The sequence below is a fragment of the Bombina bombina genome, chromosome 6, assembly GCF_027579735.1.
Source record: "Bombina bombina isolate aBomBom1 chromosome 6, aBomBom1.pri, whole genome shotgun sequence".
Lineage (NCBI taxonomy): Eukaryota > Metazoa > Chordata > Amphibia > Anura > Bombinatoridae > Bombina > Bombina bombina.
This window is the reverse complement of record NC_069504.1, coordinates 1,124,805,621-1,124,824,986: the sequence shown is the minus strand read 5'-3', so window position 1 is coordinate 1,124,824,986 and position 19,366 is coordinate 1,124,805,621. Positions and strand designations below refer to the sequence as shown.

Here is a 19,366-nt window from a genome sequence, read left to right as displayed (position 1 = left end):
GAAGCGGCATTCAAGGGTTTAGAAATTAGCATATTGGCCTAACTAGGTTTAGCTTTCCACAAAGAATACAAGAACAAAGAAAATTTGATTAAAGTAAATTGGAAATTTGTATAACGTTGCATTCCCTATCTGAATCATGAAAGTTTAATTTTGGCTAGACTGTCCCTTTAACCACTTAAAGGGCTAGTAAACCCCAAAATTTTATTTTATGATTCAGATAGAACAATTTAAGTCTATTATCAAATTTTCCTCATTCTCTTATTAGCCATTGCTAAAGGGACAGCATTGCAGTACTGACAGGAAGTTGAAAATATCTATTTAACCAATCACAAGAGACAAATGTGTGCAGGCACCAATTAGCAGCAGCTCCCACTAGTGTATGATATGTGCGTATTCATTTTTTAACAAAGGATACTAAGAGAACGAGGCACATTTGAAAATAGAAGTGAATTTAAAAGTGTCATAAAATGACATGCTCTGAGTCATGCAAGTTCCATTTTGACTTTCCTATCCCTTTAAGGACCAGCAGTGTACCCTGTACGTCACTGGTTTTTCTGTGGGATTGCATTTTTGATAGGGTAGACTCGCCACCAGCGGCGAGACCGCGCTATTACCTGTGGCCAGCAGGAAGGAAGGAGGGTATAATAATACTATTATAACCAAGAAAACACTTACAGACCAGCGACGTACACGGTACTTTGTAGTTGTTAAGGGGTTAAGTTAGAGCAAATAGGAGCAAAATAAAGCTATTACAAACCTTTTTTACTTAATTAAACATTTTTACATGAAAATATCAAAGTGTTTACTGTCCCTATAAGTAATAAAACATTCATAAATAGTTTATGAACAAGCATTAAATTATTATTTTTTTCTTCTCCTTTCAATATTCTGCAGGTCGGTCAGTTTTGTTGGAGCAGCCGCGTAAGTCAGGATCCAAAGTGATTAGTCATATGCTAAGCAGCCACGGCGGGGAGATCTTCCTACACGTCCTGAGCAGTTCTCGGTCTATACTAGAGGACCCACCTTCCATCAGTGAAGGCTGCGGTGGAAGAGTGACCGATTATAGGATTACGGTACATAAGCCTGGCTGGGCAGAGGTTTAGAAGCCATAGAAACCAGAAATGTACCTGTTGTCTGATTTTTATTTTATAAGCTAAGCAACTGTGTTGTTCTTCTAATGCAGTCCTTTGCAACATAGCAACCCACCCAATATACATAATATGCAACCTCCAGCCCAGTTCGCGTGTCATTTCTTATAGCGATTGTGCGTCTGGTTGTAGGATCAGGCAATGACATGGAGAGTCCACAATGTCATTCCAATTACTAGTGGGATATTCACTCCTGGCCAGCAGGAGTATGTGTCCTGTCACGCCTTGTGAGCTGTCTTCCTGCCGGACAGCTGGATTTGCAAGTAAGTGCTTTTGTCTTCTAGGTATTGGAGACTTGCACTTGAGAAGATTTTTTTCTCAGTAATTATTGGGACATAATTAATCTTTGGGCAGGGTGCAGGCACTTGGCATTTTGGACAGCTTTTTGGTGTTGGATCGTTTTTTTGATCAATGTAAAGCTGCTTACCTAACAATTTGGGAATTGAAGGTTAAGGTAGGGCATCTTAGTCTGCCTGAGGTGTAGAGGCGCCTTTTTAATTGTGTTGAATATTGCTCTGAGGAGATTTTAAAGTTTTTTTTTTTTTCTTAAAGTGACAGTGTCATTTTCATATATCAGTCATTCCTTGAATTATTGGGAATTCTTTTACCTATGGATAAATGTTTGTGTCTTGAGGCCCAAATTGTGTTACCTATGCAATTTTGTTCTTCATGTTTAGAAAAGACTTTGAAATGTAAAAATTACTTTTTGTTTCTGAGCCTAATGTCTCTCAGGATGATGCTGTTCAGGCAATGCCACAGCTTTCTCCTCTAATGTCCCAAGCCCCCACGGCTTCACATACAGTGCCCTGCAGTTCCTCTCAGCCTCCTGGCGGAGTTTATTTGCCATCCGATTTTGCTGCACAGATATCCTCTGCGGTATCAGCGGCTTTATCTGCTTTTCCCATGGAGTGTAAGGTGTCTGTCCTGTCTGCTGCTACGCAGGTTGCCCTCCCTCATAAGTCTGATGAGGAAGATACCTCAGTAGCCTCTGAGGGTGTGAAATCTCAGATTCGGACAGTATAATTCCTTTGTCTGATGCTGAAGGAGTAAACTTCAGATTTAAGCTTGAACACCTTCGTTTACTATTAAAGGAGGGAGGTACTGGCTACTTTGGACGACTCAGATTCTTCTGTCGCTGTCAACCCTAAGAAATCTAGTAAGCTTAACAAATACTATGATGATCCTTCCTCTGTGGAAGTGTTTCCTGTTCCAGACCGTGTGACAGAGATTTTTACACAGGAATAGGAGAAGCCAGGGATACCTTTCTCCCCGTCTCACAATTTAAAAAAATGTTTCCTGTTGCTGACTCCATCAGAGATTCATGGCACATGGTGCCTAAGGTAGAAGGGGCTATTTCTACCCTGGCTAAGAGAACTATATTCTATTAAAGATAACTGTTCCCTTAAGGATCCCATGGACTAAAAGCTGGAGGCTTATTTGAAGAAGATGAATGTTCATCAAGGTCTTCAATGGCAACCTACAGTTTGTATTAGTGCAATGCTTTGTCTGAATTGATTTTAAGAAGATACTCCGTTGGAGGAGATGCAAGATAGGATTAAGGCTCTCAAACTAGCCACTTCCTTTATCTAACATGCAAGTTATTAGACTGGGAGCCAAGATGTCTTGCTTCACTGTTCTAGCCCGTAGGGCTCTGTGGCTAAAATCTTGGTCAGCTGATGTTACCTCCAAGCTTCTGTCTCTGCATTATAAAGGTGAGACCTTGTTTGTTCCTGGTCAGGCAGAAATCATTTCTGAAATTACGTGTGGAAAGGGGTCCTTTCTACCACAAGACAAGAAGAATAGACCTAAAGGACGTAAAAGTAATTTTCGTTCCTTTCGTAACTTCAAAGTTTCAAAGCCTTCCTCTCCCGCCTATAAGCAGAAGCAGCCCAAGTCTTCTTGGAGACCCAATCAGTCTTTGAACAAGGGAAAGCAATCAAAGAAACCCTCAGCTGAGACTAAGTCAGCATGAAGGTTCTGCCCCCGTTCCGGGATCGGATCACGTGCGGGGGCAGACTTTCCCTTTTTTGTCAAGGGTAGATACGAGATGTCCCAGATCCTTGGGCTGTGGACATAGTATCTCAGGGTTACAAAATAGAATTCAAATCTAGTCCTCCCAAGGACAGATTTCTCCTCTCAAGGTTATTTGCGGATCAGGTAAAAAGAGATGCATTCTTACAGTGTGTTCAGCACCTTTCCTCCCTGGGAGTGATTGTTCCAGTAAGAGAACAAGGTCTGGGTTTTTATTCAAACCTGTTTGTGGTTCCCAAAAAAGAGGGAACTTTCCAACCCATTTTAGACCTAAAGTGTTTCAACAAGTTTCTCAGGGTTCCATCCTTCAAAATGGAAACCATTCGTTCCATTCTTCCCTTGGTCCAAGAAGGTCAGTTCATGACGGCCATAGACCTGAAGGACGCATATCTTCATGCTCCTATCCACAGGGATCATCATGAGTTCCTGAGTTTTGCTTTTCTAGACATGCACTTTCACTTTATTGCTCTTCTGTTTGGCCTTGCCACGGCTCCCAGAATTTCCTCAAAGGTTCTGGGGGCTCTCTTGGCAGTTGTCAGGTCTCAGGAATTGCGGTGGTGCCTTATCTGGATGACATATTGGTTCAGCCATCTTTTCAACAAGCAAACTCTCATACAGAGATCTTGTTGTCTTTTCTACATTCCCACGGATGGAAACTGAATCTGGAGAAGAGTTCCCTTGTTCTATCTACAAGGGTCTGTTTCTTAGGGACCATCAAATATTCCCTATCTATCACGATTTTTCTGACGAAGGTCAGAAAATCCAAGCTTCTCTCCTCTTGCCTCTCTCTACAGTCTACTGTTCGGCCATCAGTGGCTCAGTGTATGGAGGCAATTGGTCTGATGGTCGCTTCCATGGACGTAATTCCTTTTGCTCGATTCCATTTGAGAGCTCTGCAGAGGATAGATCTGGACCAGTTGACAAGAGATTCTCTCTCGTGGTGGATTTCTCAGGATCATCTGTCTCAGGGCACATGCTTCTGCAGACCTTCCTGGGTGATTGTGACCACGGATGCCAGCCTTCTTGGCTGGGGAGCAGTATGGGACTCGTTAAAGACTCAGGGCCTATGGACTCGGGAGGAGTATGTACTCCCCATAAACATCTTGGAGTAGAGTGATCTACAATGCTCTGATGGCTTGGCCTCAATTGTCCTTAGCCCAGTGTATCAGGTTCCAATTGGACAACATCACCTCAGTGGCTTACATCAACCACCAGAGGGAAACTCTGAGTTCCTTATCCATGAAGGAAGTGGCACGGATTATTCAGTGGGCGGAAGCTCACAATTGTTTTCTATCTGCTATCCACATTCCAGTAGTGGACAACTGGGAGGCGGATTTTCTGAGCAGACAGACATTTCATCCCGGGGAGTTGACTCTCCATCCGGAGGTGTTCTCCAGGCCAACCCTCAAGTGGGTGGTGCCGGAGTTAGATCTGATGGCTTCTCGTCAGAACGCCTAGCTTCCAAAGTACGGTTCAAGGTCAAGAGATCCGTAGGCCACTCTGATAGATGCTCTGGCGGTCCCTTGGGAATTCGGTCTAGCATACCTGTTTCCTCCATTCGCGCTCCTTCCACGAGTCGTTACTCGTATTAAACAGGCAAGAGCGTCTGTAATTCTAATAGCTCCTGCTTGGCCTCACAGGATCTAGTATGCAGACCTTGTGAACATGTCATCTCTTCCTCCTTGGAGGTTACCCCTGAGGAAGGACCTTCTAATTCAGGGTCCTTTCCTCCATCCAAATCTCGTTTATCTGAAGTTGACTGCTTGGAGAGTGAAAGCTTAGTTCTGGCTAAGCGTGGGTTTTCTGAATCGGTTATTGATACCATGCTCCAGGCTCGCAAGCCTGTTACTCGCAAAATTTACCATAAGGTATGGCGTAAATACTTTTTTTTTGGTGTGAATCGAAAGGCTACTCTTGGAGTAGGGTCAGGATTCCTAGAATTTTGTCTTTTCTCCAGGAAGGCTTGGAGAAAGGGTTACCATTCAGTTCTCTGAAAGGTCAGATTTCTGCATTATCTATTCTTTTACATAAGCGTCTGGCGGATGTACCAGATGTTCAATCTTTTTGTCAGGCCCTGGTCAGAAGTAGGCCTGTGTTTAAACCTGTTGCTCCTCCTTGGAACCTTAACCTAGTTCTTAGTTTTGCAGCAGGCTCTGTTTGAGCCAATGCATTCCATAATTGTTATGCTGTTATTTTGGAAGGTTTTGTTTCTTATTGCTATTTTTCATGCGGATAAGGCGGTTCTTCATACTAAGTTGGGGTTTCTCTCTAAGGTGGTTTCGGATAGAAATATTAATCAGGATAATATCCTGTCCTAATCCTCCTTCTCATAAGTAACTTCTGTTGCACAACTTGGATGTTGTGCATGCTCTAAAATTCTACCTACAGGCTACTAAGGATTTTTGCCATTCTTCTGCCCTGTTTGTTTGTTTGTCAGAAAAGCGTAAGGGTCAGAAGGCTACTTCTACTTTTCTTTCCCTCTGATTGAGAAGTATGATTCATTTTGCATTCGAGACTGCTGGACAGCAGCCTCCTGAGAGAATTAATGCTCATTCCACTATGGCTGTCTCCTCTTCTTGGGCTTTCAAAAATGAAGCTTCTGTGGAACAGATTTGCAAGGCTGCAACTTGGTCCTCTCTGCATACTTTTTACAAATTTGATACTTTTGCCTCGGCTGAGGCCTCTTTTGGGAGAAAGGTTCATCAAGCCGTGGTGCCTTCTGTTTAGGTCTGCCTGTCTTGTTCTCCCTCCCTGTTCATTCCGTGTCCTGTAGCTTGGGTATTTGTTCCCATTAGTTCTTGGAATGACGTTGTGGACTCTCCATGTCTTAGGAAATAAAATAAAATGTATGCTTACCTGATGATGATAAATTTCTTTCCGGACATGGAGAGTCCACAACCCCACCCTTAAGATTAGACAGTAATTTTTTTTCTATACCTCAGGCACCTCTACACCTTTGTGTTATCTTCTCTTTCCATTTCACAACATTATTCTCTTGCTAAATTGGTCCTGTGTTTTATGCTACAAACTTCTTTAGTACACACCTGTTACATTTGTATTTTCCATTACTTTTTTTATTAGGACTTTGGTGAGTTCATGAGGGAGAACAGATTGATGCCGTTCCTAGAGCCTCAGTACAAGATGGATGGCAGTTTAGAGATTCCACTGGAGAGAGCCAAAGAGCAGCTGGAGCGACACACCCGTTACTGGCCAATGATTATCTCACAAACGACCATCTTCAACATGCAGGCTGTACGTGTTTGTACGTACGTGTGTGTTTGTACCTACGTGTGTTTGTTTCTGTGTGTTTGTACTTATGTGTCTGTTCTGATTGTAAGTTTGTGTGTGTGTCTTTGTATTTCTTTATGTTTGTGTGTGTTTGTACATACATGTGTCTGTTTGTGTGCTTTTATGCGTAGGGGTTCCAGCTGTTTCCATAATAATCCAGTGGGTTTTAAGGGGAAAGCAGTAGGGGATGTTTTAGTCAGACCTCAGATCAGACCCCATGACCATGCAGCTGTTCCAACCATATATCAGCAGTTGCATCATCAGATCCAGTTTCTGTGGTCCCTGTCAGCCAAACGACCAGACCTGAAATCAAACACATGGCCCTGCAGTCCCTATGTTTGTCACATATCCATAAGATCTCAGATCAGACTCCTTGTCCTGCATTCCTTATGTCAAGCATATAACCATATGAGACCAAGTAATCATTTTTTCTTTCCTAAGACATGGAGAGTCCACAACGTCATTCCAATTACTAGTGAGATATTCACTCCTGGCCAGCAGGAGGAGGCAAAGAACACCCCAGCAACGCTGTTAAGTGTCACGTCCCTTACCCATAACCCCCAGTCATTCTCTTTGCCTCTGTCAATGGAGGACATGAAGTTGGTGTCTGAAGATATTGATTCCTTTTTCGGGTACTTTTCCCTGCAAGCAAGGATTTGGGTTTAACTGTGTCCACGTCAATCTCATGAGTAAGAGTAGTGGTGGCTTTTAAGCATTTAGAAAGTGGCGAGGCGGTCCTTGCTTTGTTTTGTAACATTTGCTGCCCTCGGTATAGAAAGCCAGAGTTGGTTACTCAGTTCTTTCCTTTTCTATAGGTCTCTGTAAGGCATATGTGTCCTTTTACGCATTGTGAGCTGTCTTACTGCCCGATAGCTATACTGCAGGTAAGTGCTTTTGTCTTCTAGGTACTGGAGACTTGCACTATCTATTTTAACTCTGCATTAATTTCATTGGGACATTTATAATCCTTTGGTAAGGTTTCTTTGGGGCAGTTTGCAGGCACTATTTGTATGTGAAGAGAGACTGGGTTAACGGTCTTTCTTATAGGTTTGGGAGGTCCTCTAACCTTATGGCTATATGATTTTAATTTCATAACTTTTCGCGTGGGGAATGTTTTAAACGGTTACTCAGTTTTTTACTTCAGAGTATGAAATGCGCACTTTTTTTCTTATTGCGCAGTTTCTTTTGATGCCGCTCACGTGACCTCCCGATCTTCCGCTTCTGAGAGCGGAACGGTGTCATCTTTGTGAGTTTTCTCTTCGTTGCGGCTGTGAGATATCGTCTGGCTGACTGGAGAGTCCTTAGTTCATTCAGTCTCTGAAAGTTACGGTAGGGCACCTCAGCTTCTGAGGTATAGAGGTGTATTTTTCATTTATTTGCCTAGCGTTTTGAAGAAAAAACATTTTTTTTCTTCGTGGCATTTCCTCCTTTTGCGCTCCTTACACGAGTCATTGCTCGTATCAAACAGGAGAGAGCGTCTGTAATTCTAATAGCTCTTGCATGGCCTCGCAGGATCTGGTTTGCAGACCTAGTGAAGATGTCATCTCTTCCTCCTTGGAGGTTACCTCTGAGGAAGGACCTTCTAATTCAGGGTCCTTTCCTCCATCCAAATCTCATTTCTCTGAAGGTGACTGCATGGAGATTGAACGCTTAGTTCTGGCTAAGTGTAGGTTTTCTGAGTCAGTCATTGATACCATGCTTCAGGCTGGCAAGATTATTACTCGTAAAATTTACCATAAGTTATGGTGTAAATACCTTTTTTTGGTGTGAATCAAAGGGCTACTCTTGGTGTAGGGTCAGGATTCATAGGATTCTGTCCTTTCTCCAGGATGATCTGGAGAAAGGGTTGTCAGTCAGTTCTCTGAAAGGTCAGATTTCTGCATTATCTATTCTTTTGCATAAGCGTCTGGCGGATATACCAGATATTCAATCTTTTTGTCAGGCCCTGGTCAGAATCAGGCCTGTGTTTTAAACCTTTTGATCCTCCTTGGAGCCTTAACCTAGTACTTGGAGTTTTGCAGCAGGCTCCGTTTGAGCCAATGCATACCATAGATATTAAGCTGTTATCTTGTAAGGTTTTGTTTTTTGTCGCTATTTCTTCTGCTCTGAGAGTTTCCGAACTCTCGGCTTTGCAGTGCGATTCGCCTTATCTTATTTTTCATGCGGATAAGGCGGTCCTTTGTACTAAATTGGGGTTTCACCCTAAAGGTGGTTTCGGATAGAAATTGTTGTTCCTTCTCTCTGTCCTAATCCTTCTCATAATGATCGTCTGTTGCATAACTTGGATGTTGTGCGTGCTCTCAAGTTTTACCTACAGGCTACTAAGGATTTTCGCCAGTCTTCTGCCCTGTTTGTTTGTTTGTTTGTTTGTTTGTTTCTCTGGAAATTGTAAGGGTCTGAAGGCCACTTCTACTTCTCTTTCCCTCTGGTTGAGAAGTATGATTCGTTTTGCTTATGAGACTGTTGGATAACAGCCTCCTAAGAGAATTACAGCTCATTCCACTAGGGCTGTCTCCTCTTCTTGGGCTTTCAAAAATGAAGCTTCTGTGGAACAAATTTGCAAGGCGGCAACATGGTCCTCTCTGCATACTTTTCTCAATTTTACAAATTTGATACTTTTGCCTCGGCTGAGTCCTCTTTGGGAGAAAGGTTCAACAAGCGGTGGTGCCTTCTGTTTAGGTCTGCCTGTCTTGTTCTCCTTCACTATTCATTCTGTGTCTTCTAGCTTGGGTATTGGTTCCCACTAGTTATTGGAATGACGTTGTTTGTACTCTCCATGTCTTAAGAAAGAGAATAAAATGTATGCTTACTTGATAAATTTCTTTCTTTCCGGACATGGAGTGTCCACGACCCCACCATTAAGATTAGTTATTTTTTACTAAACCTCAGGCACCTCTACACTTTTTGTATCTTTTTCCATTTCCCTTCGGCTGAATGACTGGGGGTTAAGGGTAAGGGAAGTGACACTTAACAGCTTTGCTGGGGTGCTCTTTGCCTCCTCCTGCTGGCCAGGAGTGAATATCCCACCTGTAATTGGAATGACGTCGGGGCCTGTCCATGTCCTGAAAGAGAGAAATTTATCAGGTAAGCATAAATTTAATTTTTCTTTACTTTTTATTTTCATTTTCTGCTTGAAAGCCGTTTGAAATACTGGACTATCTTGTTAAATAATGGACGTGAGCGTGCATACGTACATCTACTTATGTGCAGGGCGGCCACTACAATTTTTGGAGCCCCTGACAAAACCATTGTCCCCCCCTCCCCATGCAATTTTTGTCCAAGTGACTAAAATGTATGCACACTATTCGTGTGTAGTCAAACTTGAAAGTCTGGTAACGGTAGTAACACACATACACAGAAATACCCTTACACTCAGATACACACACACACACACACACACACACACACAGAAACCCACTGAAACACAAGCACACAGACACCCACGCTCATTCAAACACAGACATACAGAGAAAACACACACATAGACACTCGGCTCTTGCTTACGCTGACCTGTGAAGTAATACGTTAAACTACATTTTTGTCAAAAAAGAGAGAATTATAAAACAAAATACAGAGTTCTGATTATCTTTATGACAAGGAAGATTAAAATGATATGATGTCAACAGAATGCACTGTCTGAATGGCATGGCCCCTGAACTGCCTAAACACTAATTTAAAAGTTAAGTGGTTGATAATTTCCATAAAATTCTCTTTAGTTTGAAATTATGTAAAAAAAAAAAAAAAAATTCTATTTAGCAATAGGGTCAAACTGACTAAAAAGGAACAGCCACTAGACATAGACACAAACTCACACAGACACCCACAGAAACACATTCACACACACACTGACAGTCACAGAAAACACACACACAGAGACACACTCACTGACTCCCACAGAAAACACACACACACTCTCACTGACACCCACAGAAAACATACACAAAGAGACACACTTACTGACACCCACAGAAAACACACACTAGCTCTCTCTCACTGACACCCACAGAAAACACAGACACACATATATTGTCACTGACACCCACAGAAAACACACACATACTGACACTCCGAAAACACACACTCAGAGATACACACTCACTGACACCCACAGAAAAGACACACGCATACTCTCACTGACACCCACAGAAAACAGACACGCATACTCTCACTGACACCCACAGAAAACACACAAAAACACACTCTCACTGACACCCATAGAAAACACACACACACACACTCTCTTTCACTGACACCCACAGAAAACACACAAAGACACACTCTCACTGACACCCACAGAAAACACACAAAGACACACTCACACTGACACCCACAGAAAACACAGCCACACACTCGCACAGAAAACAGACACACAGAAAACAGACACACACGTACTCTCACTGACACCCACAGAAAAGACACACACACTCACTGACACCCACAGAAAACGCACACACTCTCACTGACACCCACAGAAAACACACAAAGACACACTGACACCCACAGAAAACACACAAAGACACACTGACACCCACAGAAAACACACACACTCTCACTGACACCCACAGAAAACACAGCCACACACGCACTCGCACTTACAGAAAACAGACACCCACACTGGCACCCACAGAAAATAGACAGACAGAAAACAGACACTCGTACTCTCACTGACACCCACAGAAAACGCACGCACGCACACACACACTCACACTGACACCCACAGAAAAAAGACACTAACATACAAAACCCCCACAAAAAAACATACAAATACACACACTCTTACAAACGCAAAAAAAACCCCACAAAGATATATATACACACATAAATAACCATGTAGTTATAACTGAAAGGTGTTAAAGGGCCACTAAACCCAAAATATTTCTTTCATGATTCAGATAGAATATACAAATTTAAACAACATTACAATTTGCTTCTATTATTTATTTTGCTTCATTTTTTAGATATCCTTATTTGAAGAAAAAGCAATGCACATGGGTGAGCCAATCACATGAGGCTTCTATGTGCAGCAACCAATCAGCAGCTACTGAGCATATCTAGATATGCTTTTAAGCAAAGAATATCAAGAGAATAAAACAAAATTAGATAATAGAAGTAAATTAGAAAGATGTTTAAAATTGCATTCTCTTTCTAAATCATGAAAGAAAAAATGGGGGTTTCATGTCCCTTTAATGAGAAGATAAAATAGCATTAAATGAAAGCTGGACATAAAAAAAAATGTATAATGTTATATATCTCCAGAATGCAACCCAGTGATATTATAGTTAACTTTAAATAATGAAAATGAGCTTTAGGGACCAAATTATACATTCAGATACTAGGGGGGGAAAATACAGTATTTTTTCAATGTTTGTTCCTGTGCTGAAAGAAAAATCTTTTGTTTTTCTTAATGTGGAGCAATGGTCTTAGCCTACCTTTTATATTCTTTCTGCAGCAAGGTGGCAGCAGCAGGTATTCCTTCCTTCTCCTCCAGTCCAGTGACTGTGCAACCGTTTATTCCATCACACCCTTAATTATAGGGCCAGACCGGTCACTTTCTGGGCACTATATTGTACCACCCACCTTTTGCCCCCTCACCAATCAAAATTGTCCTGTTTGTTAGCTAAGATTTATTTCTACTGCTGGCATTGGCTGCTGCAAAGTAAAAAAGAAATTTTAAGGAGTCTAGCCTGCAGGTGTAGGAGAGTGGGTTGGGCCGGCATGAATGGGAGTGCATGATGACATCTTCGACAGTCAGGCCTGCTCGGTCTGTTTCTTGAACGTTTCAAAATGTATTAGCCAAATAGGCAAAGGATCATCTATAGCTTTAGGCATCATCAATAAGAGTCACTAACTTTTCACCTCTGCTCCAGCTTTAACTACATGCAGGAGAGCTCTGTAAGTCAGGGTCCCAGCTGGCCCACCGGGCCCCTGACTCTAATCACCGCTGTCACCCCCTGATGGCGGCCCTGCCTATGTGTGTTGGGCAGTATCTAGGTCTGTGAATTTGTCAAAGGGAGTTGGTGTCCTTACTTGAGCCCTGATATTGAAACATTCTCCAACTTGGAGAGAAATTGTAGTTCAGAATTCACAAAGGCTGAACTCACTAAATATTCAAAAGAAAAAGGGTGGAACTCTCCAGCACTGTGAGATCTCTCGTATTTATGTGTGTGAAGCAGAGACAAGCCCAGTGCAAAATAGCACTGTATGATATGAGAGTTTAGTTGCACTTACACCTTGTGCTTTGTATTTTATATTACTTTACATTTCAGCTTGGGTCCTTTCAGTATTATTGCATTTAAGCTTTGCACTTTTCTCATTTGTAAATGTAACATATTAAAATTTTGGTCTAGCAGTGATTTTACACATTCTGATTATGCTTTGTAAGTTTCTGTGTTACTTTAATAACTTAGGATCATACTTTGTAAAAAAATTACATTGCACTTTGTATTTTCTCTATTGTAAACTGGCAGTTTCAGAAAGTGGGAGGAACAGGGGAGTTCCCAGGGTATGTCTGAAGCTCTCTCACAAGTCTTGTAAAATGTTCTAAGCATTTTAAACAAGCTGTAAAATCACTAAATACACTGCTGTATATAAAATAAAATACAAAATAGAAAGTGCAAAGTTTAAATGTAATACAACTTAATCTGAAGTGTAAAGTAATATACATACAAAGCACAAAGTGTCAATGCAGTAGAACTGTCACGTCATGCAGTGCTATATTGCACTGGGCTTGTCTCTCTTTCACATACAGAAATGCAGGTAATGCCCCTTGGAGTAGTAAAGCAAAATCTGCCTTTTGACTATTTCACTAGCAATCTCGCAGTGCTGGAGGATCATTTTAGATAATCTCACCTGAGCAGAGAGGTTTTAATATCAGGGCCTTGGTGAGTAGCAGGACAGCATACACACATGGTTAAAACGGGTTTTCATCTGTTGTTCACATGACTTGATGGGTAAGGTACACTTCCTTAATATTAGATTGCAGGAGCTAATTCCCAAGAAACATGCCCAGCACCGCTGTACTATTAGCAAGTCATTTGTAATCATGTGCACAAGCCTGACTGAGCCTTCTGATTACAATTTATTCTGCATTATCTTTCATATTTGTCACTGAACTGTGATTAAAAGGACATTACAGTCAAAATTAATCATTCATTATTCAGTTAGAAGGAAGTTGTTTTTTACACTCTCTTATCGGGTTTGCTTTGTTCTTTTGGTATCCTTTTGTTGTATAGTAAACCAACATATACTCCTAGAAGCTTAGCAGCGTGCACATGATTTTGCACTCTATGGCAGCAATGTTTGTAACAATGTTACCACCTGTTGCAAACACTGCTGCCATGGTGCACACTCCTAAAGGCCTTATGGGCTACCTAGGTTCATTCTTCACAAAGATACAGGAGAGGAAAGCAATATTTCATAACAGAGGTAAATGCAGGATCATGTCTGAAAGTTTATTTTTGATTTAACTGTCTGTTTAGTGTTTTGTTGGCACTGATGAACTGGCGCCCTCCTCTTACAGTCACTGCGTGTATCTCACCTCTGCAGGTGGTGCCTCTTGCCAGCGTCATAGTAAAAGAAAGTTTAACAGAGGAAGATGTCCTAAACTGCCAGAAAACCATTTACAATCTAGTGGATATGGAAAGAAAAAATGACCCGCTGCCCATCTCTACCGCTGGTACTCGAGGGAAAGGACCCAAACGGTAAGATTGTCTTAATCAGTGATCGAATCACTAGGAAATATCACCTGATGATTGTGATCACTTGACAAACAGGCTGACAATATTACCTGATGATTGTGATCACTTGACAAACAGGCTGACAATATTACCTGATGATTGTGATCACTTGACAAACAGGCTGACAATATTACCTGATGATTGTGATCACTTGACAAACAGGCTGACAATATTACCTGATGATTGTGATCACTTGACAAACAGGCTGACAATATTAACTGATTGGTATTGGCTAAATGTATCCAAGTCAAAGTCACCTTAAAGTTCATAAATCACAAATGTCTTCTGCTGATAAAAGGTCTCAGCCATGACTTGGTTTTCAACTTAAAACCTCCCAAAAAAATAGTTTTGGTTAAGTTCATGTTATTGGGATAGAAATTTGCAAACGAAAATAACAAATCTAAAGACTATTTTACATCTTAAACGGATACTGAGCCCAAATGTTCTTTCTGTCACGATTCAGATAGAGCAGCGATTTTTAGCAGCTTTCTAATTTACTCCTATTATCACATTTTCTTCGTTCTCTTGCTATCTTAATTTGAAAAAGCAGGAATGTAAAGTTACGAGCCGGCCCATTTTTGGTTCAGAACCATGGTTAGCGCTTCCTGACTGGTGGCTACATTTAGCAGGAATTAAACACATGGTGAGGAATAGTTTTCCTTTATAACAACGTCTACTTTTTATGCTACGTTCCTTTACGTGTATGCTCCTTTAATCTGTTTTACGCTTTATATAATGTCTTCTTCATTTTTCATGGCGCACAACAAAAGTGTTTTCTTAGCAATCTCGTGGACCAATGCTTGTCGTTTAGTATTACACTGGATTATTATTCATCAGATATTAAGTTTTGACACAGGAGGGTATACACTATATTTGTATTATATGCTTTGGATTCCATCTCAATTAAATGAAAATAGTACAAATAATATAATTTCAGCTGTCGCAGAGAGCAACTTCACCTTGTATTGTGTCTCTAACAAACAATTCTGTCCGTTAGAGACGAGCAGTACCGTATCATGTGGAATGAGCTGGAGGCCCTTGTTCGCGCGCACCTCAATAACTCAGACAAGCACCAACGTGTGATAGATTGTGTTATGGCTTGCCGAAGTAAACCGCCCGAGGAAGAGGAGCGTAAAAAGCGAGGGAGGAAGAGGGAGGACAAAGAAGAAAAGTCTGAAAAGGCATCCAAAGATAATGACCATGAAAAGAAGGGTCAGGAATCGGAACGGTAAACATTATATTATTAAACCTTGCATGGTCCAGCTGGAATCCTAACCCATAGCTGCCGTGATGTAGTCTGTATTTTATAAGCCATTAATATAGAAATAACTGTCTGTCCGGAAGGGCACCAGGCATTCTGCTAGAATTCAGCAAGTGGTGTTGCCCAGTGCTTAATATTATTTCAGCCCGTGTGATTCTGCTCCTGTGATGGTCAGTGTATACTGTTTCTGCTTCAGACCATTATAGTGTCAACATGTCATAGTGAATGGAATTCTAGCACTAGCTACGCTGAATTCATTCCCAGCAAAGTCCCACTCCGGACCCACAGAGCACTGCTGGTCCTGAGCATTGAAAGAGTACAACCCAGCTGATAAGATCAGCGACAGTTTCTGCTCGTGCCGGCAGTGCTTTGCAGGGTTAAACACATAGCATTACAGCGTCGCTAGTGTTAAAATTAAACAAAATAATTGATTAGAGCATTGTAATTTAACACTATAACGGCAATTTAAATATAAATATTCGTGCTGCACTGATTCATAGAAATGTAATCACACTCGATGCCGCCTCAGTACAGTTATTTATTTCACTTTTTTTTATGTCGTTAAAGAGTTAAATCTGTGATAGAGCGGGAAAAAGAAGATGCAACAGAATCGGAAATAATAAAAGATTCTCCTGATTCTCCAGAGCCGCCAAATAAAAAGCCTCATGTTGTTGTGGAGGATGTGACACCCGCAGAAAAGTCTAAAGGTGAGTAAAATATATAAATACATCATTGTCTTATCTTCAAGCTGCAGTTCTTGAATGGATCTAATGTCTTTATTGGTGTCGGGTTGTCTCATGATATTTTAGGGTTTAACAATATTTGCTTGAAGAACTTTTTCAAAATATTCCTGCATCTCGTTTTATATTTTTAATAATAAAAAAGACCAGTAGCCGTCGTCCTGAAGTTGTATCCTGTAGTCATTAATCCCAGACAAGGTTAATCACTAGAGGCATCGCCTAACGCTCCTAATTATGTTTTACGGAGAGGTTTGTGAATAACCCCTAGACGCTGTTAGCACAGCAAGGAACATCCTACCGTATATTGGGTCCTGCAGACTCCTTTAAGAAAATGGAAACTCACTAGGGGGCGTGTGCTAGCAGCGTAGACAGTCAATGTGATCACGTGATTGGATCATGGGGGACTATCATGTGATTTCATTTTTCCAGCAAGTGTTTACATCAGAACTTCATTCCAATCGAAGCACTTGCCCCCTGGCATGAAGGGGATAAGGAAATGTATTTGTTAAACTGTTGTTATGGTGACAACAGATGTACACAAAAACTATAACAAAAAAAATCTGGCTTCCTTTTTATTTTTTACAGTATTAAAGAGCTATAATAGTTGGAAAATGACATGTTCTAATATTAGATGTCATTTTAAAGCTATTCCTGCAGTTCTGTGTGTTTAACCCCTTTGCGGGGTTGGCACTTAGGACCTGTAGATCACTGCTGGTCCTGAGAGGAAACCTCCGCTGAGCCAATCAGCAGTGTTAGTTGCACAACTGAGTCATGCGGCTAGCACCGCTGATGCAAAGCTCAGGACCAGCAGTGCTCCGCAGGTCTCTTTGCCTGGTTAAACACATAGTAGTGTAGGTCCGATCGACTATTATAGCCCTTTAAAGGGCATGATACAAACACTTTTTCTTTCGTGATTCAGGCAGAAAATGAAAATGTAAAAAAATATGTTTTTTTCCAATTCTGTTATCAAATTTACTTTGTTCTCATGGTATTGGTTGATGAAGAGATACCTAGATAGGTAGCTTACATATTCCTGGAGCAAAACATGGCTGAAAATACTGCGGCCACCTAGTGTTCTTGCAAATGTATAACATGGTAATAAAACTGATGCCATTTATTGCACCACTCGTGCACACGCCTACACTTTCCTACCTGCTTTTCAACAAAAGATACAAAGAGAATGAAGTAAATTTGATCAAATAAGTAAATTGGAAAGTTTTTAAAATCTGAACGTTGAAAGAAATTTTAGTTTTTTTTATAAACCTTTAAATTACAGTATTTCAGTAAACAGTATGGAGCTTATTTCTGTCTGTTGTGGTCTATTTATCTATATTCCCCTTCACCCTTGTTCTCATGTTCAGTAGCAAAATCAGCACAACATCTACTTACTCTATTATAATTGCTGTTAAATGGACCCAATTCCTGACTCATCTTAAAGGAAAACTTTCACCCCATGATGATATTAATTCCAAAGAAAGAAAGAGAGAAAAAAACTATTGAGAGAAAAGAGCAATAAAGATTAAAGGGACATTCCAGACAAAATTGGAATCCACATGGATGCATTTCAGTTTTGAATAGAAGCATTTTTGTAATATACAGGTGTTAGCAAACATGCTTCTTATAAAAGCTATAGCTGTTTCAAAAGTGTATCTAAGTATGCACCGTGCACCAGCATTTAAAATATAGAACTATTCAGAGAGCCTAAGGTGCTTGTAGCATCTGGTAATGACTCAGTTTGTTAGTTACTGACATGATACAAGCCCCACTGTTGCTCTGTGCAGCTGCAGTATATAAAATGCTGGCGCACTGAGAATATACAGCTATGCTTCCCATGCACGTGCAGAGAAAAATGTTAACACTAAAACAGTAGTAACTTCTACTAGAAGTATTGCAGATATGTTTCTATTCAAAGATGTAATTCATCTATGTGCTTTTAAATTTTGACCGTAATATCCCTTTAATTTAAGAGACATAAAACACTTTAAAGGGACGTATACACTCATTTTCATATAACTGCATGTAATAGACACTACAATAAAGAATAAGATGCACGGATACTGATATAAAAATCCAGTATAAAACCTTTTAAAAACTTACTTAGAAGCTCCCAGTTTTGCTCTTTTGATGAGGTTATTCTGGGACACCCAGTGAAAGGGGCTGTGAAAACCAAGAAGAGCAGACACTTTCCCCTTCCCTGCATATGAAGACAGATAACATAAACAGGAGTCAGAAGGAGTCTGCAAACGCGCGTATACATCTGACACTGTGGGGCTTGGTTAGGAGTCTGAAAATCCGCACAATGTTATTTAAAAATAAGCAAAACTATACATAGTTACAACCCCCCCCCCCCCCCCCCCCCCCCCCAGCTGGGCTATATAAATGGATCATCTACATAACCTTTATGAGAAGAAAAGTCTAGTAGTTGTTGTGTATTATCTAAATTAGTTTCTAGATACCCTCCCACAAATGTATCTCTGCTGCTGTGATTGCTGTGCTGCAGCATTTTATATGTTATATTACTGTTGTTGTTGTTACCAGCGTGTGCGAGTATGAAAACCATATAGCCTTTTACTAAACTGATGTTTCCCCTCTGCTTAAGCAGAAGTTGCAGAATGCATGGCGTAATCCTCTGTTACATCACTATTTTCTATTGAGAAAGTTGTGTCACTATTTTAAAAAAGGTGAACTAGTTGTGTTTGAGATTAATACCTGATTATTGCAATATGTCCTGTAGGCCCCATGTCCCTCTTGAGTTTATGGAGCACAAGAATCAACGCTGTAAATTCTAGAAAGCACCAGGAGTTTATCGGTCGTCAGAACTCGATCAACAACAAAGCTGAGTTGTACCAACATCTGAAAGAGGAGAATGGGTGAGCGTTGTTTCCATAAATCCTATTAGGGTTATACATTACTGTTTTTATCATCCGTGCCTGTAGCAAACCCAGGAAAACTGAACCTGCTGCATGTCTGTGTGATATATGTAAATCTTTATGATCATATCCATGATATCCATTCCATTTTAAAGGGACAGTAAATGCTGTTATTATGCACATTAACCTAGTAGTACCTGTAAAAAAAATAAAACAAATGAGCAGCTGTCAGCTACTTTATCCAGCGCGGGAGTGCGCTATATTTAGTTAAATGGCACAATCGGGCTCGCTG

At 40.8% G+C, this 19,366-nt stretch overlaps 1 protein-coding gene across 2 annotated transcripts in view; it reads left to right on the top strand.

Annotated features, from left to right (window-relative positions):
- Positions 1-19,366, top strand: part of INTS13 (integrator complex subunit 13) — a 58,069-nt gene that overhangs the window by 35,716 nt on the left and 2,987 nt on the right. For both annotated transcript variants that reach the window (XM_053719091.1, XM_053719092.1), the window contains 6 exons: positions 895-1,073; positions 6,261-6,431; positions 14,013-14,167; positions 15,201-15,431; positions 16,032-16,171; positions 18,939-19,074. In XM_053719091.1, the coding sequence (XP_053575066.1) occupies positions 895-1,073; positions 6,261-6,431; positions 14,013-14,167; positions 15,201-15,431; positions 16,032-16,171; positions 18,939-19,074 (1,012 nt within the window). The remainder of the gene's footprint in view (positions 1-894; positions 1,074-6,260; positions 6,432-14,012; positions 14,168-15,200; positions 15,432-16,031; positions 16,172-18,938; positions 19,075-19,366) is intronic.